General features: G+C 41.2%; 1 protein-coding gene and 1 long non-coding RNA gene across 18 annotated transcripts in view; one reads left to right on the forward strand and one right to left on the reverse strand.

Moving 5' to 3' along the window:
• Positions 1–24,504, reverse strand: part of Tenm2 (teneurin transmembrane protein 2) — a 1,230,398-nt gene that overhangs the window by 669,097 nt on the left and 536,797 nt on the right. For 2 of the 17 annotated variants that reach the window (XM_006533301.4, XM_006533297.4), the window contains exon 1: positions 1,717–23,422. The exons of the other annotated variants lie outside the window; for them this stretch is intronic. In XM_006533301.4, the coding sequence (XP_006533364.1) occupies positions 1,717–1,762 (46 nt within the window). In that variant the 5' untranslated portion in view covers positions 1,763–23,422. Of the gene's footprint in view, positions 1–1,716; positions 23,423–24,504 lie in introns of those variants that run through there. 17 annotated transcript variants of the gene reach the window in all.
• Gm51889 lies at positions 21,782–23,895 on the forward strand. Its single transcript, XR_003949663.1, has 3 exons — positions 21,782–21,922; positions 22,432–22,526; positions 23,333–23,895. It is a non-coding gene; the product is annotated as a predicted gene, 51889 (long non-coding RNA).

The following is a 24,504-nucleotide window of genomic DNA, read 5'->3' on the forward strand; positions in this document are numbered from 1 at the left end:
ATAATTCCGTTTGCCTGCACCTGTACCGGGACCTTCCCAGGAAACTCCTACCCGGGATAAACTCTGGATGTTGTCCAGACGTTGTCTGACCAGAGCCACTTTCCACTTGTTCCTCCTTGCCCAGTACCGAGCCTGTCCCCATGCCCTCTCAAGGCTGAATCCATGAGCTGCATGTACAAGATGCCATTAGGTGGGTCTGGCAACACAAGATACTCCAGATAGAGGTGTTAAACAGCCAGTCCAGTTTGGAAACTAAGCAAGAAAACATTCTATCACGACACAAATGTGTGAAATACTATCTTTCTGTGCTCACTGAACTCCACAGAGCCATAGAAGGGCAGTTTTTCCTAGGGCCAAGCCTAGAGGCACGGCCATCACCTTTCCATATTCCCTTCCCAGGAAGCATTCTCTTTAATCAAACAGCACACTTGTAAGGAACTTCCCCTATGCCCACCAAGGTAATTTAAAAACCAACTTAAATACGTCGGGTAACGCTTGTCAAAAACCTGGATAGGACTCAGATTTCTGGTCACGCTTAATTTCAAAAGTTGGCTTATTTGTATTATATTTCTCCATTCTCAAATATCAGTTCATTCATGCCGGTCACAATTTCATTTTTTTTTTTTTTTTAACAGCAGAGGCAATGAAAACAAAATCCACCAAAAGTGAGATTAACAGCAAATAGCCCAAACTTTAAAAACAACATCTGCGGCCACAAACACCCTGTGCTGAGAGATGATTCAAGGATAGAGCATAGTCTCTGTTTGTTCACCGTGAAAATAGATACGAGCCCTTTAAAGCGTCATCCCCGAGCTTGTCAAAGGAGAAATGCCACCAGATACAATCCAGAGTTCCCATTCATAGCGCACAAAAGGAATGTCCACCTAAAGCTACCTCTAGAAGAGCACTACAGGTATCCTAGATTTGGGGGCTTAAATCAAAGTTCCCACTTGAGTCTCTAATTAGCCCCCTCTGCCATTAAGGGGGTCTCGAATCCAGAAAGCTTTATCCAACAGCACTTCCAGAGTTAACTCCCCCTCCAAACTGTCATAACTCGGTTCTCCTAATTATTTACTGGATGCCTCTCTAAGGCGTGCCCTCACCTGATGTTTTAAGTTCATATTTCATTTGGGACAACACTTAGTCTCCATTTAGAAACCGTCAACCTGCCTCAGGTTCAGGAGATTCGAGATGCGCCTCACCCACAAGAGCCAAGCCAAACACACCCAAGCAGCCAGACTTAAATAAACTCTGCCCTTTGCCGATACCTCCGGTGAGAAATTATTATAACGCATCAGAAGTTCAGAAAGAGGAAAAAATTTCAAATACCATCTGTCTTCCCAGGGCTTAAGTCCTGGAGTTCAAAAACAGTATCAATTGAATTATGTTTCCCCCTTCCCTTAGCTGTTTAGAATTTAACGTAATGCAAAGTGCTATTCTGATCAAAATCATATTTCTCATCTCTCCCCTTAAATAAAAGGGAGGAAAAAAATCATTCCATATAAATGCATTTACTATACAAATCTATTTTCAATTGAATTTGCTGCATGCTCTAATTCATCAAAATTAATACAGGTACTTTCTATGTTAAACAAAAGGAAGCCGACTGAAAAATCGGCTTCTGCTGCAGATGCCTTTCTCAATTATAAAACCGGTGAAAACAGAAATTTAACTAAGCCACTCGGTCAAACCCTCCGATCGGCTCGGCGCTCTTACCTGCCTCAGCTGAAGGCTTCCTTCCCTTGTTAGCAGTGTGCAGCATCGCTAGCTCGCTCCAATCCTCACCACGGGCTCAAATTACACCACCGCTAAGTCCACCCCCTCGCCTTTCCCCTTCTCTGCCTTCTTTCCTTTCTATTTATTTTTTTCTTTTTTCTTTCCTTTCCTTTCTTTATTATTATTTATTTTTTTGCCAGCAAGAAAAATACTTATTGAGAGTGATTAGTTTTTGTTGTCCCTTTTAAGTCCCTCCTGCAGGAAGGAACAGGGGAGCAATGTGACGCCACCTTTTAATCTTTTGTAAGAGTGAAAAGGCAGAAAAGGAACGCTCGATCAAGCTGAGCTGCACACATGACTAAAACTCGCAGGAGACGCTGCTGCTTGCTGCCTGGCGAAAGCACCGCCAGGCTTGAGTGTAAGAACAGAGAAGAGAGGAGTCGATGGAATGTGACAACGTATGTGCATCAAAGGCAGGGGGAGAGAGAACAATGAGCAAGGGAAGACAGCGAGGAGAGGGAGAGATGGAGGGAGAGGGAGGGAGAGAGAGGGAGAGCAGAGGGAGAGACAGGAGAGAGAGAGAGAGAGAGAGAGAGAGAGAGAGAGAGAGAGAGAGAGAGAGAGAGAGAGAGAGAGAGAGAGCACATACACACACGGAGAAAAGATAGAGCGGGGTTTCAGGCAGGGGACTCTGAGAATAAAGCCACAGTGCGGTGTCTGGCAGCTTCTGTTTTTATCTCAGCGAGCATGATCCGCGGCCTCTCTCATTTAGAAACACATCCGTGTATCTTCCAGGTTTGAAAACTGAGATAATCGCAGTGTGTCTCTGGTTTTGTCTGATTGGCATTTAACTGTGCGGTGTGTACCTGTGATTTTTTTTTTAAAGGATGCATTTGTGTGCAATTTATTTCGCATATTTATTTATGTAGGCAAAAATGAAAGCTGCTAATTTCTACGGCAATTTGCAATGTAGTTTTACTGGCAGATGGAAGTCTACTTACCATAACTGCTGACAAACTGCCACGGGTAAACAAAAGAAGAAACAAATGCTTCGTCTTGATAATTGTCTTAAAAAAAAAAAAAAAAAAGAGGAACCCACCCTAAAATATTAGCACTTGCAAAAATAGTGTTTCTTGGCTCAAGTTTAAAAGGTGATTTTTCTCCCTTAGTTTTTTAGAAAGAAAGGCACAATAAAAGGGAGACATAGTGTTTGAAGGAAAGGTCTTAGGGAAGAAGCTTTTTGTAACGCACACACCTAAATTCTCCCTGGTTTCCCTCCAAATGTGATGACTGGTGGCTTTCTGGAGTCCTGGGGCAGAGTTTTTGAGGCACTATTTGCCATGGACTTACACTGCATCTTCCTACCTTCCTCGACTATTTTAAAAGGAGGCTCCATTTTTTAAAAAAAAAAAAAAAAAACAAAGTGGCAAAGAAATGATTTGCCCATTCAAATCACTTCCAGGGCTGCCTCATGAGCTTTGTTCTATTTCCACTGTCCTCTAGCCACACGGGGGCCAGGATTACACAGTTAAATTCCCTCAGTGACCTCTTTTATAAGGATGTAAATTGCTGATTCCAAGGTCAAGTATTTGGTAGAAGTTAGTTATTGGTGAGATAACTGCCTGTTTTTCCATGGTAACCTGAGCCAACACAGTCGTGAGCTCGCAGGAAGAGGAGACGCCCAACCTTTCGATGGACCATCTCCTCAAAATCATGTTTCTGTAAGATCAGAAGGTCAAATCCATGCACCAGACTTAGAACACTTACCAATTCAGGAAAAACAAAACAAAACCTAAACAACAATAACGAGATAACTCAATAGTCCTTCTTTGAATTTCTACCACGTCATAGTCTAAGAGTCTGCCCGAGGACCCTCAGCATCTTGTAGTTTGGAATTCCTATGTGAGCCAGATGTAGAATTTGAATTGGTGCAAAAAGAATAAGACACTTTTGCCTGCCCCAGTCACAATGTGGTATTCAAAGTGGGCTTGCTTAATCTTGTTATGCCAGAGCATAACTCTTTTCATGCTCTGCCAATAGAAGGATATGTGTTTTGCTTGGACCCAAATAAAGAAGTACCCCCATCTTGGATACGCTCAGATGTAACTCTACTGATTATTAAGGCGGTAAAAGGAGTGGAGAACACACAGTGGCTGAACAGAAAGCTGCTGGCCAGAGGACAGAGGACTCAGAGTGGAAGAGAAGCTGTAAGGCTCCTGCTTTCTGAAAGGGTTGAATTCCAAACTCTCCACAGAATTTTTTCAGAGCACATTGAAAGCAGCAGCCTCAGAGTGACATTATTGATACAGGGTCTAGAGGTAAAATTAACTTTAGGTGAGGGAATATGTGGACTGAACAATTTTCTGACAATAGAAATAAAGATTCAGCTACCAGGGTGCGTCTATTTCAGCGTCACAGAAGTGGGGGCGTGGCATGGGGAGACTGGGCGAGCAAATGACAGACAATGAAAGATGAAAAGAAATCAACTCAAGACAAGGCAAAAAGATGTTTTAAAGCCGTAAATGGCCATTAGTGGTGTTCCTCATTTTGATCACATATGCAGGGAGGAGGTAGGTAAATATAGCTTATTAGATATGATATTTTTTCTAAGGTCTCTTGAATGAGGGTGGGCTACCAAAGATTAATATTTCTAATTGGAGTGTGACTTTCTATGACTTACTTCTCTATAGCATATCTTCACATGTACCTGCTTAGACTGTAGTTTATATTCTGGCGTTGATGTTACTAGATTCCTGGCCCCAGCTTGCTACGTGACCTTGACCACATCATTTTCTTCTTTGTGGATAACCTCTTGCCTTAAAAGGAACATGAGTCTCTGTGCCTCATGGCCTGTCGCTAGGAATAAAGAATGCATGTGTTGTGTGTGGAGTTTGCTCTTAGCACACAGCACATGCTTTGACATGGCAACCTCTGCGTTGTGAGGAAATCCTCTCAACTCCTTTAACATTTTAAAAATGGAAAACATAATATTTAATCGCCTCCCAAATGGATGACACAGGAAGACTTCTTTCCACTCTGACCTTCCTTACACGATCTAGTTATTGACACTGCCCTCTGGGTCTTTCCACTTGAATAATGCACTTAAAAACCCAACAAGTTCTACAACCAGACCAGTGAATCTGCCCTCAAAGCAAGCTTTCTCTCTGAATGTCCCCATCAGTGTCAAATGTAAAGATCTCTAAGACAGTCCTGGTTCATTTCTTTCCTTTGTCGCAATCATTCAATTTCCTGCACCCACCAAACACCACTCCCACATTTTTCAAAGATCTTGAGGCTTCATTTCCAGACCCCAGCCTCATCCTGATTTCTGTTCTGTTCCAGCTATTCTTTCCTGTAGTCCTTCTCTGTCTGTGGAAGACACAAGCATGGTACAGATATGCAGTATCCTTCCTGAGGACATTGTTAGGGCCCTGCCAACTCCTATATCAGATTGTAGCACCATCCCCTTCTCTTCTCAAGAAGGCACTTCAGATTCCAGTGAAGGAGAGTGACATTATTCTAGGTGTGACCTTGAATCAGCTCTAACATATAAAACAGCTAATCTGTGGCACACCAGCACTTTCCTATTATCGCCCTGTTAGTTGAGACACCTCTCCCCCTGTCATGACACAGCTTATTGAAAACAACCATTTGAAGAGGTTTTCTTTCTTCTCCAATTCATCCCTCACAAGCCAGAATAACCTTCTTAAAATGCCACTTTGAATGACATCTGTTCCCAATAGTTATTGATTGGCCAATTGAAAGTCTGTTTTATTTCATTATCTTACGTATTGGCTTAAAAAAAATCATCAAAGGTTCACAATTCCCTGGAGAATAAAGTGCAGATTTCTTTGCTACACATTGAGTCACCTCTGTGGTTTGACACTGACTATTCCTGTAAATGTTCTTCTATCACTGCCACAGAAGATATTGTCCCCCCAGCCCAGCACATCTGCAAGCCCTCACAGCTGCACACAGCCCCAGTTCGCTTTAGAGTGTCACCCCAACCCAATCTACTGCACGGCAGCATATTTAACTGCAATCTCTTGATCTAAGACCAGAACAGTTACAAGTCCTCCAAAAGGATGCCCTTGACCTTCCTGGTTTACAGCAGTGAAATTGCTTTAATCACAGTAGCCATCCAAGGGCCCCAGGAAAGGTGGCATATATCATAATTAGGAGCTTGGCTTTGGACTTTGCCCTAGGTCCAAATCCTGACCCTGGAATTTGCTTCCTAATTGTGGAACATTGGTTAAATACTGTCTTCTCTAAACCTTACTTTCCTCATTTATAAAATATGGTGAGAACTTTGTTATCTAATACGTGAAGAAGAATAAGCAGTTCAGATCTAGAACGTACACAATAAAGAACAGTTAGCAATCATACAAGTGCCCTCTAAGTCAAAGGGACTCATTACCTCCAATTTCTAACCCTCACCATGACCCACTGAATGGCTGCTATTAGAACCATTTTACAGAAATAGAACTGGGGGCTAGCAAATGATCTCACCAGATGTCACACAAACAGCACGTGGAAAAGCCAAATCTTGCCTTTCTGCCTTCCAGGTTTTTACAAATCTATACCACTCACACAGACCTTACCCTATACCATATTAGCTTATCATGACTTGAGTTTTCGTGTTGTGGACAGTGTTTCTAATTATAATCTAAGTGAAAGGAGAGCGGTGTTCATGTTTGAAATGTCTCTGCATTTTTAGTGCCTTCCATAAATCTTTAAACAAAGTAGCTTGCTTACTCGGTAAATGCTGTTGCCTGCTTGATCATCTGTACTCTTGGGGATTAAAGTTTTCAACCACATTGAAATTCAGGGACACTATTTTGTGAGGAAATGGCTTCATCATGAGCCATCATTCATGAACACCATCATAATTATACAAAATAATATAAAAGACAAACATTACATGTGAATGAGCCAACAGAAATGAGTGGGATTCTCGTCAGAGAAGCTGTAGGAAAGTAGTGTTCGTGGACCTAGCTCCTCACACATAGTATTTATACTCCGCTGAAAATATACCCCTCAGGCCACCAATTCCATGCATGGACAGGGGAAGGTTAATAGCTGAAAATCATCCTTTTAAGGTTACACAGAAAGTCAAGAGCAACCAATCAAACACTCACAGCATTCAGTAACCTTTAATTCTTCTTGTTAAATAAAAGCAATAATTACCTTTTCATTTATCTTCTCTCTGGATAAGTCTACATAATTCTAAAACAACCCAGATCGATGTAAAAAAAAAATTCAGGTGACCAACATGTTTTCTTGTGTACACAGTACCGAACAAGACTGCTGAATTTGAAACAAACAGAACAATTGTTCTAAAGACACATGCATGCATGTACGTATGAACACACACACACAGAGACAGACAGAGACAGAGAGATAACACATAAGCCTAGTTTCTAATGTTTTTTTTTTAATTAACTAGAAAAGAAATACTCTGTGTTCCTCTCTTATCATAATCATTGGTATAAATATCTGCATATGCTTCAGGAAGTGAGAATTCTTTTACTGTAATTCACTTCTGTGTTCATATGAGGTGCACAGTGATTTCTCAGTACCAAAGGGGTTGATGAATGAATGAGCAAATAGTAAATTCTCTTCTTCCCCAGGATTGACTTTTTATATACTGTCCTTTCACACAGGATTTGTTTTGTGAGATACATGTTACTGTTTGTTCAATATAAAATTCTCTTAGCCTCAAAGAATCCTTTCTAGATTATGTTAGCTCATGGTAAATGCTCTCTCTTCTCTCAAATTTCAAAAGCACCCTTTGCCTGGAACATTTTATTACATATGATTTTACAATTAATCTTACCTTGCCACTGAAGATGCCATGTTGGTGAGCCATTTTTCTTCTAATAATACTAGGTCACTTTTACTGGATTCATATCTTATTTCTCACACATTGATTTCAAGTGTCCTGAAGGCTGAAAGCATTGTGTTTATTTTCTGTATAATATATATTGCTATACCTTTGAGTATTCCTGGATACTTAGGCTGTGCTTATAAAAAAACATGCTGATTTGGTTTTTATACTGAACATCTTGATAGGTATGCAATTCCACCCTTCAGAATTTATGGGAAGAAACTTATCATACAGTGCCTGGCCTTTAAGATTTTGCTAGAACACATTGGGAATAGGAGCAAGACTGCATAGCATTTGTTTTAGGTGTTTTACCCTAAGGGTAGCCTAGTCCAATTATTAATATTTATTTCAATACACACACACACACACACACACACATATAATGTTCTCTGTCTTTCTGTCTCTGTCTTTGTATCTATATTTGTGTGTGTGTGTGTGTGTGTGTGTGTGTGTGTGTGTGTGTGTGTGTTGAGCTAGGTCAGAGGACAGCTTACAACTTGCAGGAGTAGGTTCTCTTCTTCCACCTTGTGGGATCCAAGAATCAAACTCCACTCATCAGGCTCCTGACTGAGCAATCCCACTGGCTCCAGTGTGTATATCTTTGAGCACATCTTTTGAGTCAACCACTGCTTAAGACCATGTCATATTTACCTCATTCCATCAAATTAAGACTCTCATGGAGGAAGCATTAGTAAGTTAGCCTCTGGAAGAGAATGGCTCCTTATCACCATTTATACATTAGTTGGAAGTCAGCTCACACTGACCCATCAGAAACTGGTCTTTAGAGAAAGGTTTTCTGGATTCCAGTGGGTCTCTTCTGTGGGTCATTTCTGTCCAATTATACATTCATCTCCTAAGGGACATTTGTTTTTCTTTAGGGTGACCGTGACAGGAAGAGGACATGGCAGAATGGGTCTCCTCCTAACAAGCCTTTCTCCTCTGACAAAAGGAGCTTTCTTAGGGAGATTTTTCACCCACATAGTGCTTGTGTCTGTAGTCACAGGAGACTCACACTAGTGGAACTGTCTATAAATGACTGCTTTTCAAACTGAAAATAACAAACATTCTTCAAAACAGAACAAAAATAGAACATAACCTTTGAAGTTTCAAAAAATGCCCTTAATGTATCTTTATTTATAAAGATAAGATAATTCATGTCCATTTTCATATCCGTTTGCAAAATAGGAATGGGCACATAACATAATTAAAGGTTTGTGCTATAAATAGTTTTCTTAAATTAGCTTATTGAATATTGTAATTATGTCATATCTTATTTAGCCAATTAAAAAGAATTATTTTGCTTATAAAATTGTGCACTTTAATTACCATGTTCTGGCATCTTGGCTTTTGTCTGTAGATCAGAAGTCTGTCTTGCCTATTTTCTGTTTCTTTCTCGCATGGTGATTTGAACAAGCCCTTAAGTGAAAACCAAAGTAGCAGCCTCCTAATCATAAAGCAAAAATGGAAAAAGCCAATCAGGAGAGAAGCTCAAATCTCTGCTTCGCATGGTGGACGGAATGGAGCTGGCCTCAATGAAACTCTAAGTAAGAATTTATGTTCCTCTCCAGTGAGTTGAGCACAGGCTTTGGTGGACTGTTTGGTTCTTGTTACTGATGTTTTTCAATATGGAACATTTGAAAGCACCCAACCAGAAGTCGCACAATGATCACAGCCTTGAACATATTCATCAGAAAGACGCACTCGCTGCTCTGGGTTTTCTTTTTACCGTAACCAGTGTGCCGCAGTGTTTGCCAGCTTCTTCAATACTCTCACCCATGACAATCACAAAAGCAATTCACAACCTGACTTATCAGATAGTTCTGTTTTACAATAATCTGGTTGCTATTTGTAAAATCCAGGATAAAACAGTGCAATTTCTGATGTTGAATATCTGAAAAGCTCTGGAAGCTGTGCAGGCGAGATATGCACTAAAATCTGTAATGCAGTGGAATTACAACAGACAGACATTCTGGAGGGTGCACACTCTAGTGCATCTCCGGGTACATGGCATTTTGTGGTGCTATTTTGGAGATCTGCAAACAAATTCTGCATTTAGACTGACTGGCCCTTCCTTCATTTTCTTTATCCCTGAATTTAACTCTTGATATATATGTATATATATATACACATTCACATATACATATATATATACACACACATACATACACATATATATGCATTCACACACACATATATATGTATATGTGTGTGCATATATAAATATATATACATACACATATGTGAATATATATGAAAGTTCTCTTAGGAAGAATTGGCCCCCACAAAACAACAATTGCCGAATTACTCTTTTCAGAAGAAAATGAGTGTAAAGATCTCAATTTAGTAATTTCTTTCACAAGCTGGCTCCTAAATCTCTCTATAGATGCAACATTTTTCTGACAACAATTTAACACATGTGCACACAGACACACAGAGTAGTGATTTTAATGACTGTAAAATGGGGCTCACACAGTAATAAACAAACAAACAAACAAACAAACAAGCCACTTTTCTAGTCATTAACCTAGGTAGATGTCAAAGGCTCCTGTCATGGATTCCTCCCCGCCCCTCCTTTAAGCAACAGAGGCATTGGATCAAGCTTCTGGGGGGGGGGTGTTTTTATAGCCACAAATTACTGCATGAAGGAAATGGGAATATCATGTACCACTGAGAGGCAGTATAGTGCAATAAAAAGTTATCATATTTCAATCCCCGATCAGCCAAAATCTGAATGTACGACACTGTCCAATTTTTAAAAACCTATCTCAACCTCTCTATCCAATAAATGGGACCACTATTTGCCAGTTTGTGATGTGGTTAATAAAATACACCAGGATGCTTACAAAGGCGGACCTCTTAAGCCTCTCTTTGTACAGCTAAGAGTCTACATGTACAAAAAAAAAAAAAAAAAAAAAAACCCTCAGAAACTATATTCGAGATGCCAAGTGTTCTGAAGACGGCAAGCATCAACTGCTAGAGTGATGTAATAAGCCAGCCAGTGGTCCTGGGCTGGCTGAGAGAATTACCACGGCTTGCCTGTCTCTGCTGTGAGGACCATAGCATGAGCTTTGAAGGTGCTCAGTAAATATTAGCCGATGATGGCATTGCCGGGTGCTATGTACAGTCACAGCACTAAGTGAATTACTAAGTTGACAATGGTCAGAAAACTCATGGAATAATTACTGGCAATAAAAGAAACCTAGCCCTGACCACATTTACTTTGCCATAATCTCATCTCATACATGATAAGAACGCCACCCCTCTCTGGAAGTACAATAGCCCTGTCCTCCCTCAAGACTTGGGAGAATAAAAATAAGGTCAGGCTGCAGGGAAAAAATGGAATTTGCATACTTCTTAACACTTTCCTTGTCACCACTCCGGAGCAGCTCGGCCTCCTTTCTTTTCTGGATTACTCCAAAGCTTTCCAAATGTCTTCCATTGTCAACTTTTGGCTCCTCGTGGCTGATTTGCTATGACTCAGATGTATCCGACCCTTTCATATCTGTATGCTTGTATGGTTCTTTCTTACACTAGCTGCATGACTGGTCTGGAAAAAAGAACTTTTGGAGAATGGGGACTAAGGCATGCAAAGGTACTGTAAACTCTCCTACACTGGGGCTTGCACTGTTGAAATGGGACAGCTGCCGTGAAAGAAAAACTTTTCCTTGCCTCCTAGAAGACAGAAAGACAGTACCAGCCGCTTCATGGAATTCATTCCTCATGTGACCCACCAGCAGGATAGAACTGTAAGTAAAGGCAAAAACCAGAAAAAGATATATCTAGGGAAAACATCAACATCTGAGACTCAGAACCATGCCTCAATGCTTTTCCCAACCCTGCAGTTTGTTATCTAGGGGTGATAACTGATGTAAGCCCCCTAGTGATTAGTTGCAATCTAGCAGCAGTGTATCTTTTTCTAATGAGAACCAGATCCTCTCACTCCTCTGCTGGAGATAGCCAGCAATTCCTTCTGTCCTGAGTCTTTTGAATATTTCAAAGACATGTTCTGATAACCCCTTGTAATACCAGCTCTCGTGCCTCCTCATCTCTCCTTTTCTCTCTTCTACTCGACTCCACAAGTCTCTAGGGACTTCCCTGAATGTGGGTCACCCTTGCAGACTCCTAATGTGCTCCTCACAATGTCATTTTCACAGTGAGACTAAACGAATCAGCCAGTTAAAAACTTCGTGGTGCCTCCCCCATGTCACAGCTCCGTATATTCCCTCCCATATACTTGATATGTCTAAGCCATTGTATAGTAAACTAATTTTAGTCTACGTCGGACTGTTATCACAGTGCAAACTCTAAGTTTCCTGTTGGACACTCATGCCTAGAACCTTGTCAAGTATGCATGGAAGATTTGCCAGGTATTTGGCAAATCCCAATGTAAGCTCTTTAAGGTTAAGATGCCCAGAGGTACACATTGGGGGGGGGGGATTAATTAAACGATAGGGTAGAGAGTATATAGATTCTTGAAGGGTAGCCAGCTAGTGTGACTTACAGAGATACGGAAGTAACCTTGAAGACAAGAAGACAGAAGGTCAAGATGATTCTTTAGGGTGTAGTTATTAGTAGGTGGAGCAGGTAGTAAGAAGAACCCCATTAAAAAACAAAGCAAAACAGGAGTCTGGCATTAGAGCAGCCTTGTGGGAAAGGCTGGGGGTTAACCTAAGGGATGTGAAACTAAAGGTGTTTCCAAAGAGTAAGCTGAATCTTTTTCAGAACAGAAAGCTTGTGTGGTGTTTGTACCCCACCTCCAAGCAATGCCCCTAATAATATAAAAGAAATGTGTCCAAGGCATTTCCTTCTCATGTTGTTCAGGGCCAACATTATATACCAAGCCCTACTTACAGCCTTATGGCAAGGCCACAGTTCTTTGACATTTATGCTCAACATATGTGAAAATCACAAGGTTCTTCATTTTTTAAAAATGTGGGCTCCTGATGGATTTGTCTGACCATTTACCTAGTGAAGCACCAAATGCAGGCTTCTACTTGAACACTTTACTTTGTATGCTTTTCATGGGAGAGAGCCATCTAGCATACACAAAGTTCAGCCTGACTGGGCAGTCTTCAACATTCAACATAGGTGTGCACTCAAGAATTTCTCTTAGGGCAGGACAGATCAGACCCCTGGATGGCTTAAGTTTACCCCACAGCCTCAATCTTGGTGCAAATGTCTTTAGAAGTTATGTGTCTAATTTCTTTCTGACACACAGCAATTATATATTATCCAGGGCAATATTTGTATTGTTTATAGCAACCATGCCAATTGCTAGGAGGGAAAATGCCTTTTAGGTCAATTAGAGTCTTCTGTGTGTGGAATAAAGGATGCTAGTTTCTTAGAGCTCTTAATATACAGCTCTCAATGTTCAATTTACCTAAAAATGAAAATTGCCAAGGAGCAAAGATTGTGGGAGATGTATGGCTGGACGTCGCTGCAGCCTGGCACATAGGCTGATGGATGGAGCCCTCAGAATTACTGGGAGTTCTTGCTAACTCACTATCATGGCTCACTGTTTCAGAGAGTGACAAGAGCCAGCCTTGTCCAACAACATGTCTCTGCCCCCTTCCCAGCATCTCAGCTGCTTCACTTAGTCATTGTGGCCTCTTGTAAAACCCAGATACCACTGGGAACAGCCTAGCCAAACGATGAAGCTAAAACATGGTGCTAGCACTCAGATGTGGGCAATGGTTCTAATGCGTACATTTTAGCGTTTGATCCCACTTAACATACAATACTTACTTCCGGATTTGTGGTGGGGAAATGTCATTTAACAAACAAAAACAAACAAACAAAAAAAAAAACCAAAAAAACTTTTAGCTTAATTACTAAAGATGTAAATGTAGTCTCACTTGTGGAATAAAGTTTCTCTTAACAATGAGGTGTAAATTGGTGTGTGCCTACTCTGTTCACAGTAGGAATAGAACCTAACACTCGCCTCCTCGCCCTTGGTTTTGCAATAGTACCTGGGAAATGAATGTGTCCTTGGAAGTTCCTGCAGCATTTCTGATTTGTTAAAGGAGGGGGAAAAAAAGAAAGCTAGGCTAGTTCATGCTGTATCCCTCTACCTCTGCAAGGACATTTGTTTTGCATTTCTAGCATCTGTATTGAACTACGGACTGAGGCTACACAGTTTAACCCCAGTTCCCAGGTATTAGAAGTTCATCGCTCTCCAGATTTTCTTCTGTCCGTCTTTTGTGACTTCCTCCATATCCTCAGATGGAGTGAAATTAACAGGGGAAGCAGTCTGTTATTTGTACAATGACCTTGGGCCCCTGGGGGAATTGAAGGCGCTATTCTTTCCACTTCTGATGTTTTACATTTCAAAGAGCCTAGCTCTCTTTGATATTAAAGAATGAAATGTGCAATGTAATTGTTATTGTTTTATGACCTTTAATAGGTTAATCAGGCTGCATCAGGTTCTCCACTGTGTGACTCGGTGCCCGAGAAATGATTTGCCTCACAGTTGATGGATTCTGACAAGGGGGCTCAACATTAATATTTGAGGGAATGACCGTACACTGGTGTCTAAATCCTGAAGAAAACACGATTACTCTGCTTAAGTCCTCTATGAGTAATAGAGAACCTGTCAGCTTTTAGTGGTATTGACGTTTTGGGCAAGATCATACTTGGTTGCTATATGCAGGGGTATCTCATACATCCTGGGACATTTAACAACATAATGGTTCTCTGTCCATTAGATGTCAAGTCTAGTCCCTTTCCCACTGTACCTCATTCCGATGAATGACAATGTAGCTTGTCTACACAATGCCATGCCTCAGGAAAGAAAATCTACCCCAATTGAGGAACATGGACCTAATTAAAAAAAAATGGAGTGAGGGTAGGTGGGGCTAGACTATACTCCTTTAGGGTATACTATGCCTAGAATCAACTATCTTAAATGATATTTAATATAATAGTAGCCAATATTTATCAAGAACTCACCCTAAACCAATTAGCACTATGCTGACAGCTTTCAATGTTGGATCTCATTTGATCCTCTTAACAAACCCATGTGAGAGTAATTATGTATTGCAACTTACATGTAAAGAAACTGAGGTGGACGGGATGTAAATAATTTATTCAAGAACACTCAGCTAGAAAAGTAGAAGCGCACAAACGCTTCCATGTTTGCTTTAGTCCCCATCTTTGAGGTTATAATCTGAGTATGAAAGTAAAGAATTGATTGCTTACCTCTGTGGTCAGGACTTATTACCTACATGCTAAACAGGTCCAGGCAAATACACAAAAACCCACCTTCTCTCATGATACATGGAGAGGGTGATACATGTCCTCACGTAATATATGCGAAACAAAAAGTATAATATAGACGTAAATAACTGACACTGGAAAGTTCATATTTGGAATCTCTTAGGCCATCGCATCTCAGCTTTAATGGGACTAGAAATCACCAGGGTCTTATTAGAGTGCAGGTTCTCCTCCCGGCTGAGTGGGCTGCATGAAACCTGGACTTCTTACTTTCGAACCAGGCCCTGGACAAGGGTGTTGCTGGTCAAAAGACCTCACTCTGAGCACGTAGCTTTTAGTGCTGTGGGAAATGTCGCTTCATGCTTTTCAAAAGTGAGGTTCCACAGAGCGTATATGGAATGCCAAGAAAGCAGCAACGCAGAGCAGAGGGGGGAGGAGGAGGAGGAGGTGGGGATTGCCTTGGCTGTAAGAGCCACACTTGTCTCTCAGCCCTTCCCTTGGAACATCTATGCCGTGCCCACTCAAATCCACTGCCCACATACACAGCTAAACATCTGCTATTTTAAAGGACAAATATTAATTTGAAGCACAAAACACCTACCCACCAAACATAACTGGTTTCTGCAAACACATTTTTTTTTAATGTCCAATTTTGTACTTTTGGAAAACAATGCTTCTTTATCTTCAACATATCATGCTACATAAAAAAATTCCATTCTTTTTCATCCCCACCCTTCACGCCCATTGTGACTTGAAAATAAGTATTGTGCTACATCTAGCAAAGAGTCAGTATAACAGGGGTAAAAAATACATATGGTAAGCCAAAAGCAAGAGCACTTTTAATCCAGCGAATGTCACAATTAAAATGACAGTTGTGAGGACTGCAAACCATGTTACCATTAATTTAGCGGTGTTTAAAAAGACAGAAATGGAGTCCTGTAATAAACATTCACAAAGAAATGGTTTGGGAACTGATCTCTACTAATGGTTGTGGCCACTTTGCCCAGACCACAGTGACCGCTGCAGATCACAAATTGTTTTGTGACATCTGGGTTTGACCATAGGTCGTAATGAAGGGGAGGCATTTGGAGTCACTTGGCTTTCTGAATACATTCAGCTAACTCTCTACACACATGGCAAGGGGATACAGCGGGAAAGAGTTGCTGTGATGTTGAGATGGACCATAGTTAATGGAAAGGCTGAGAGGTTGAGAAGTGGAACCAACCAATTACTGCTAATATTTTCTACTTAGATATAAAGTAGGAGGTCTAAAACAGGGAAGCGGTGTGTGTGTGTATGTGCATGCGTGTCTGAGGGTCCTAGCATCTCTGCCGCTGAAACTGCACGCAGTTCTGCAGATGAATGTGAGCTATGCTATGATGTGAACATCTGCTCTGTACCAGGCCTTAGGTTATGCTGATCAACACTTTGTTTTCAAATCTATGTGAAGTAAAATATTTCCCATTCGTGAATGACTGACATCACATCTTTATTTGGTATTATGAAGACCAACCTCCTCCTGACTACCTTGATATTTATTTCTATTACTTGATTATATTTACTTGATATGTAATATTTTCTTTAATCTCACACTTATCTCTTGGCTTCCTCTGAAACAACAAGTACCTGTGAAATTATAAGGGCCGAGCAAACCAATGGTTATAATATTTAAATAAACTTACGTGATTACTGGACGATAATGCCATAATTTTGGCCTTAAGGTTTGGGAGAGACTCCTATCAGCCAGCCAATGCTAGCTGTCCACTTCCCCCAGGACTCCACCAATGCAAAGGGTAAGAGTTGGCAGAGGTTTGGTCTTCTAGCACTGGCTACCACTATATTTTGGACAACATCTGTTCTAACATGCCAGAATACAATCATCACTGTCCTGCTTGCACAGACCATAAAGATGTGATGTCAGTCATTGACGAATGGGAAATATTTTACTTCACATAGATTTGAAAACAAAGTGCTCTGCCTTGAGACTTTGGAGAATCTTGTATGTTGTTAACGGAAGAAGAAACTGAGTTCTTTTGCCACAAATGCTTGGCAGAGTGGCGGTCAACACTACATCTGCAGGGTGAAATACTATGGTTTCTTTAGGCTTCAGATTGTCCTAGAAAATAAGCACAATGTACATAAATCTTAGATTAAGTAGGGACTTTTCAACACCAACTCTATTGCCATCCTGTGGGTGACCATCCTGTGCATTGTGTGGTGCATTCATTTGAGCAGCCTCACCCTCTATCCACTAGATGCCAGTAGCTACCCCAAGTCGTGACGACCAAAAATGCCACTAGAGATTGCATAATGTTCTCCAATGAGCTGACTCACTCTCTGTTTAGTATAACTGGGATAAAGGAACTAAAGTCTGCAAGGTACTCAGGCTAGCCTATGCCATAGTTTCAGAGCCCCGTGGTATCCATTGCATTTATTAAGGAATTCATGTATGTTAGATAGCTACTTAAGAACTTGAAGTCTACTATATCATTGAACACTCACATGATCGTGAGAGTTAGAGCCCACTAAGACTCCCATTTTACAGATGATTAAAAATAAATATCTGAAGAAAAACAACCTTTTTGAGGATCCACCATTACCTTAAGCAGAGTTAGACCTCTATGGAATGCCACGGTTCTAGAGCTCCTGCCCCCAGGCTTTCTGTATCCTCACAACTGCAGAGGGGGGTGTCTCCTCAGAAATTAGGAATGAGGAGGAGAAAAGGGAAAAAAATAGGCTAGGATTTTTTTTTTTTTTTTGCATTGAAGATTGTGTCTCAAATAAAGAGACCAACAAAGAAATAAATAAGGTAGCTAACAAGTACAGGTTGTCTACAATTAGCATTGCATTTTTCAGTGGTTTGTACATACACCTAAACACACATGCACATATACACAAGTGTGTGCAGAAACACAGGTACCCACATATGGACACACTTGTACACGTAATAATGTATGTAGAGACGATAACTTTCCCAGAACGGGTAAAGGTATAAAACAACAACAAAGTTAACATGCAGGTCATTAACATGCAGGTCATTAACATGCAGGTCATTAACATGCAGGTCATTAACATGCAGGTCAAAATAAAGAGCTGGAGGAAGGGGTGGTGATACATGCCTAAGCACGTAGGAAATCAAGGCGCTAAAAAGGGAGTATTATTTTAGTTTAAGAGCTCAAGGCCCTCCTAGGAAATATAGCAAGTTCCTCATTTATGAAACAAAATGACCAAATAAACAAACAAGAAAAGAAAATATGTTTTTAGGTCTAGTCCTTAGCTAGCACTGTAACGAGGTCAGGGGATTTCACTATCTCACAAAGATGCCTGCCTGGTTCACTACTGTAGAAAGTCAATGTAGAAGGTCAAAGATGGCTGCTGATATGGCTGTCTAAAGACGGGATGATGACCAGTACAGACTGGTGTGTGTGTGTGTGTGTGTGTGTGTGTGTGTGTGTGTGTGTGTGTGTGATAGACAGAGAGATGGAGACAGAGAGAAAGAGTGACACAGGAACACAGAGAAAGAGACAGACAGACAGAAAGACAGAGAGACATGGAGACAGACAGACTCCTGCTGTCCACACCTGTGTTGAGCCTTTCGTGTTGTATCAGGAAGTCTTCTTATTGCAGTGTCCTAGGCATCCAGTGTGACTTGCTACTGGCATATACTAGCTCCCACTTAAGGCTCTGAAAAGCTTAGACAACTACAGAGCCCACTGACCTTGACCACAAGCTAGACATTGACCTTTCTGGCTGTTTTTCCCTTTCCCAGTAGAAACAAGACAAAACAAAACAAAACAAAACAAAAAACAGTCTGTGGTCTTTGCTGTTCTGGTAAACAAGGTATAGGTTTCTACAAGCACACATATTTTGTCCTCCTTGACAAACAAAAACACACGAGAATTAAGTCAATACAACCAGAATAAACAAATACAAACACAAGATTCTGACATAGAATATGTATACTTATGCATATTTCTTTATGCATTTATATAAAAGAGAGACAAATACAGGGTATGAATAACAATTCAGAAAGGTGCCGGTCAACCTTCCTCCAATGTCCCAGAATCTAGGCTAAAGATATCTTACCAAGTTTGTCATTGTCAAATACAGAAAAATGAGAGCTTTTCTACATTTGACTGAAAGTCTTTGCATTTCTACCAGTCTGAAACAGAAACTTGCAATTAAATCAATTAAGCAATGAAAATCAGATATTCCATTAAAATCTAATTTTCCTCATATTTGATTGGTCGTAACTCAACCAAGCTGGAAACAGATGAGAGAGGCCAAAGAATTCCAAGTTGCAGACACGGAGAAAAGGAAACCATTCAACATTTTCACAGCAAACGGAATCGCAGCATTTTCTTTTGCTTCTGCTCCTGTGCATTTAGCCATTAGGGGTTCCCCAAACATCGGCTTTCAGAACTACTGCTGAAGACTGGGAGGAGAGGATCAAGGTTTCCTGTTCCCCTGTCTTCCTTTTGCAGGCATGTCCTTGAGGTTGCTTTTGCTCCTTAAGGAATTTAATAGGCTAGCCCAAACTCCACTTCAGACAATACCGTGTGTCTGGTGCACTCCAGCACGTCTGAAATTCCCTTGCTAAGATCGACAGTCAGACTGGCACTGGCTATGTTTGCTGATTCAAAGAGTTACAGAGACCACATGTGTTCAGGAGGCATTTCTGCTTTCTAGGAGCAGAATGGAAGACTTTGCTCTTGGGGGTCAGGGGAAAAAGCATGCCAACCGACTGGATTATTCTTTCCCGGTCTGGTTTTTGCAGGTTGCATGAGCTGGCTTTTTCTACACCAGCAATCACCCTGTGGACGGAAGTCAGAGTTTTTGAATATGAAACAGAAAATGACTCCACACGTTGCTGGAACAGAAAGATTAAAAAAGAGAAGACAATAGCTTACATGAAAGGTGCTTGTCCACCATTTGACGGGCATCGGGATGCTCAACAGACTTTCAATCAGGGAAAATATAATGGGATGTAAGTATGTAAAGGATGGCTGCAAGTGGACAGGAAGAAAGTGGAGAAATACTTCAGAGACCAGTGTTTCAATTTTTAAACCGAAAGGTGCAGCTGGTCTGTATTTCTCAGATGGCTTTTCAAAATGCATTTGCTGAAACTATTTTTAAGGCCAAACTGTTGGGATCTTCTTGAGAATTGTTGGTTATTGTAGCCAGCACAGAATTAGGCAAAAATACAAAGAGCTATGGATGCAGTGTGTGTGTGTGCCACTGAACGTAATTAACTAACTAATTATATATATAGTCTGTGCACATGTATGCACGTTTATATGCATGTGGGCTTGCACATATACCTGTGTGTATATGTATGCATGTAACTGTGAGCACATGTTTGCATATGCCTATCTGTGCTTGTGTATATCCATGGCTATATTCTCAGGAAAGGGGGCAATATGTGTTTCAGTTGGTACCACTACTCCCCAGAGATGTAGGGTTTTGATCCTGAATATTAAAAAAAAAAAGTCATTTGTCAGAACTTGTTTTGCTTTGCCACATACACCCCCCCCACCCCCCCAGCATCTGTCTTCTATAGGCAGTTGGAACAGGTTGGAAGAGAAAGAGGAGGAGGAGGAGGAGGAGGAGGAGGAGGAGGAGGAGGAGGAGGAGGAGGAGGAGGAGAACAAGATAGAGGTTCTTTAGAAAGCAAACAACTTCTATTAAATCCTGCCACCCTTTTAGCCCAATTCATGTTTTTGTGAATATCAGTGGTAGTCAGGAATAAAGACTCTAGAGCCAGATTGCTTGGATCTGAATCCCAGCCCCTTTATTTAGAAGTTCAAACACTTTGAAAATGACTCCAATTTACTACCGCCCATTTCTTATAACATGCAAATGAAACACAAAGTGTACCCAGTCCATATAATACACATCTCAAGTCTCTAAGAGCTGTCCGTATTTAAGATCTCTTTCTCCAGGTCTAAGCATCCATCACACCTCTGCATGCACCCATCGATGCTATTGTCATCCCCATAGTAGTACCTGGGACACTGCCACCCTCCATACTTGTTTAAAGGACTCATTTAAATGATTCAAACCTCATCGTAAGGCCACAGAACTTGAGCAGCTGGTCAAGTAACCGTCAGAAAACTGAAGAAAATAATTATTATTCCCCTTTTTAAAAAAGTGTGCTTTCCGCCATCTTTCAGATCTTCCTGATCCACTGGGCTTGGTTATCATCTCTAATATTTGTATATTCAGCTTTTATATCCAGAACTGGCAACCTTTCTTATTGTGAGTTAGCCATGTTTCAAATACGCCCAGAACAATGCCATTTGTATCTCAGAATTGAGATAAATGACTATTCATTATTCATAAAAAAATTGGAGCACGGTACCATGTGTAGAAATGAGCAACGGATACAGCCTTGTGGTATTGCTGCACAAAGAGTTAAATTATTCCAAGGGAAACCATGTGTCCCATTGAATGACCCCTTGGAGCTGCTTCCCATGAGAATTGAGCCTTGTATGGGGACCTCCTCTCCACATGCCACCCCGATGTCAGGTCTGAAGAGAACCCTGACACTCTGACAGGAGATCGCCATTTGCACTGTGTTTCCTAGTTTCAGGGAGACACTGGGCTCGGTCCAGGCTGCCCTGCCCACCTGGAGCTCCGAGGGCCTTTCTATCACAATACTGCTTTAGAAAAGTCTGTGTGAAGAGGGAGAGTCTGGTATTTAACTCCATCCATCAATGTCAGCCCCTCTTTCCCCTCTACCCCAACAGCTTGGTCCGTTTGCGAAAAGCTGAATAGTCTAAATGGACGGATTTTGTGTTAGTCTCATTAGAAAGGGAAATTAGCCAGGCACCGTTCAGCTGTGCAGAAGGCATGCTGATCCTGAAAGCCTAATCCAACCCCCTGCCCCCAAGCTTTTCTTCATCACCTATGATGTTCACGGCCCTGCCACGTTGCTTAAAGGTTCATTATCCCCCACTTTAGACTGTGGTGCATGCAAAGCTCTGTGCACCCATATCCTGTCTCATTACCCAGCCCAGAACTAGGTGGGCATAGCTCTGGACTCAGTGTGAGGCTCAGTGATTTCTGCTGCTCTCCACCATATTCTCCTCCGCATCTCTTCATATAGTAAGAGCTTGCTTTGATCAATGGGGCTCTCTGCTGACTTCTCCCCGCCGTGTTGCCTTCTGCAAGCCACTCTAAGCCTGTTTCTATCACCCTCCCAGAGCCCTGAGTCCTTGCACTGTGACCTGCTGTCAGCTCTTGGAGACTCCAGCTTTCTTTCTGCCATGGTACTAAACCGCCGTGCCTCTTCCTGTTGCCTTCTGCAAGCCACTCTAAGCCTGTTTCTATCACCCTCCCAGAGCCCTGAGTCCTTGCACTGTGACCTGCTGTCAGCTCTTGGAGACTTCAGCTTTCTTTTTGCCATGGTACTAAACCCTCATGCCTCTTCCGCGTCACGTGGTTATGTTGTTCTTCCTTCAGTTTTTCAGCTCATGACTCACTTCCTCAGAGAAACCATCTCTGGTCACGTCTTGTTTATTTTCTAGGACTGTGCTTCTATCCTTGAGAACGGTCTTCCTGGCTGGCGGTAGTACTTTCTTTGTTCTATGATTGATACTTTGTTTCTATTCTAGACTCTACCTTGGTTCTATGTCTCCTTCATTCACTCATCCGCATTCTCTTTGTGAACCTTACTCCAGTATCTGCCCCAGTGCCTGGTCTCTAACAGGTATTTACTAAGTCTCTGTCAAATGTGTGACTTTCATGGACCATGAAGGGTTAAGGTGTTAATGATCTCCTATTTATCTAGCACGTTTGGTCTCCCTAGGGATAGCAAAAGAAGAAATTTCAGTCTGACACACAATAAATATTTATGGCACACTTAGCAAAAACCAGCCTTAATAGACAGACGAGGCAGCCTTGCTGGGACAGAGCATCATCCTCTAACGCTCCGGGCCTTCATCAGCTTTCAGGCTGGCAGGTTTCTGCCCAGTGCTAACATGGCCACTCTCCTTTTCGTAGGGGAACAAGACCAGAGGGCATCTTTGATTTTACTACTCTTAGCAGCACTCAGCTTTGGCTAGCTATGGTAACTTCCCGAGTCGTGCTTGGAAATTCAGAGACTGAGACAGATTAGAGGGTCCGGAGAATCAAGGCAAAAATCACGAGAAACAACTATAATTCTCAAAAATAACACTAAGTGATAAGGCGTATGATGACAATTGAAACTTCCTGATGAACTCAACAGGAATACTGTGTCTCTGTGACTCTGCCTGATGTACGCTGAAGAAGATTTATGCTTCTGCGGGGGAGGGGGGCTTCGGGGCTTTATCCTGCATTGATTAACAGCATGGCTATTCTAGGCTATTTGGGACAAGTAAGCTACCTTGTTTACTGCCTAGCCTAGCACATTCATTTATGATAGCTTTGCACAGATGATGTCCCAGAGACACTTTCTAGTGCACTTGAGAATTTCGATTAATAAATAATAAACTTAAGTGATTTATTGCAGGTATTATGCTGTTTTCTCTACAGAAACCCTCAACATGGCTGTTCAGTGAATGGACAATCGGGAGCAATCATCAAGTGGCTGTTACCTCCTGTGTCTTCCTGATAAGAGCTCTGCCACAGCCTCTTGCTTCTCTGACTAAGAGCCCGCAAGGACAGCCCAATTGGGGAGTCCTCAGAAATAGCACCCCCCAGGCATATGAATTCCTAGTTCCAAATAAAATCAAGCAGAGGACCCAGAAAACTTCCAAGAAATGAGCTCTATTCCTCCCCCAACTGGAAAAGTTACACAAAAGAATAGGTTGGGCTAGCCATTAAACCTACCACCCCAAATTGATGTCAAATACTTTGTGAAAATAAATAGATGGAGAAAGAGATTAAGTGATCTTGAAAGTTGTATATGTGGATTTATTTGTGTATTCAATATATATGTATGCGTTCATATATATATATGTGTGTGTACCTATATATATATAAAGAAGGATTTATTAATTTCTGGGGTTATTAAATAATCTATAAACTAAGTGTCTCTAGATTCTCTTATTTACTTATTATAAAAATATAGTCATATATTTACTATTATCTATTACTGATGATAGATAGATGATGGATATATAGTTATAGATAGGTGGATTATTGGATAAATAAATGGATAAAATAAGTCCCAAGCTTATTTTGCTCACAGTTTTTAAATATGGTTATTTTGCTTACAGTTTTATGTATGGTAGTTGAGCTCTTTTATGAGAATGAGAATGTATAGAAACAATCTGTATTCTTGCTCATTCTTCATTCTTAGGGTCGGTGGAACTACAAGAGCCATAAATGATCACCACTTAACCAAAACAGAGAGTGATCTCTGACTTGGTGGTGGAACAAGAATATTGATGTGATATTTTGCTCCTAAGAAGATAAGAGTTGCCAGAGAGCCTGTCAGCAACGTGGGTCAAAGCTCAGTGTCTCCAGCACACAACACAGACTACACAGTGCACAGTACAATTCAGGAGAGTAGCTGACCGGCAGTACATGCACTTCCACGGATCTCCAAGCTAGGTACCATTCACTGTACCATATGCTGGTGTCTTTAAGTAACCCATTACACAGAAATTAAATATCTTGTGACAGATTGTTTTGACAGTGAGGAGAAAAAAAGAAAGCAGGACAGAGTGGGAGCGATTTAATTTTTTTTTTTAATGCATTTG

This window comes from Mus musculus, chromosome 11 (assembly GCF_000001635.26).
Source record: "Mus musculus strain C57BL/6J chromosome 11, GRCm38.p6 C57BL/6J".
NCBI classification, from domain to species: domain Eukaryota; kingdom Metazoa; phylum Chordata; class Mammalia; order Rodentia; family Muridae; genus Mus; species Mus musculus.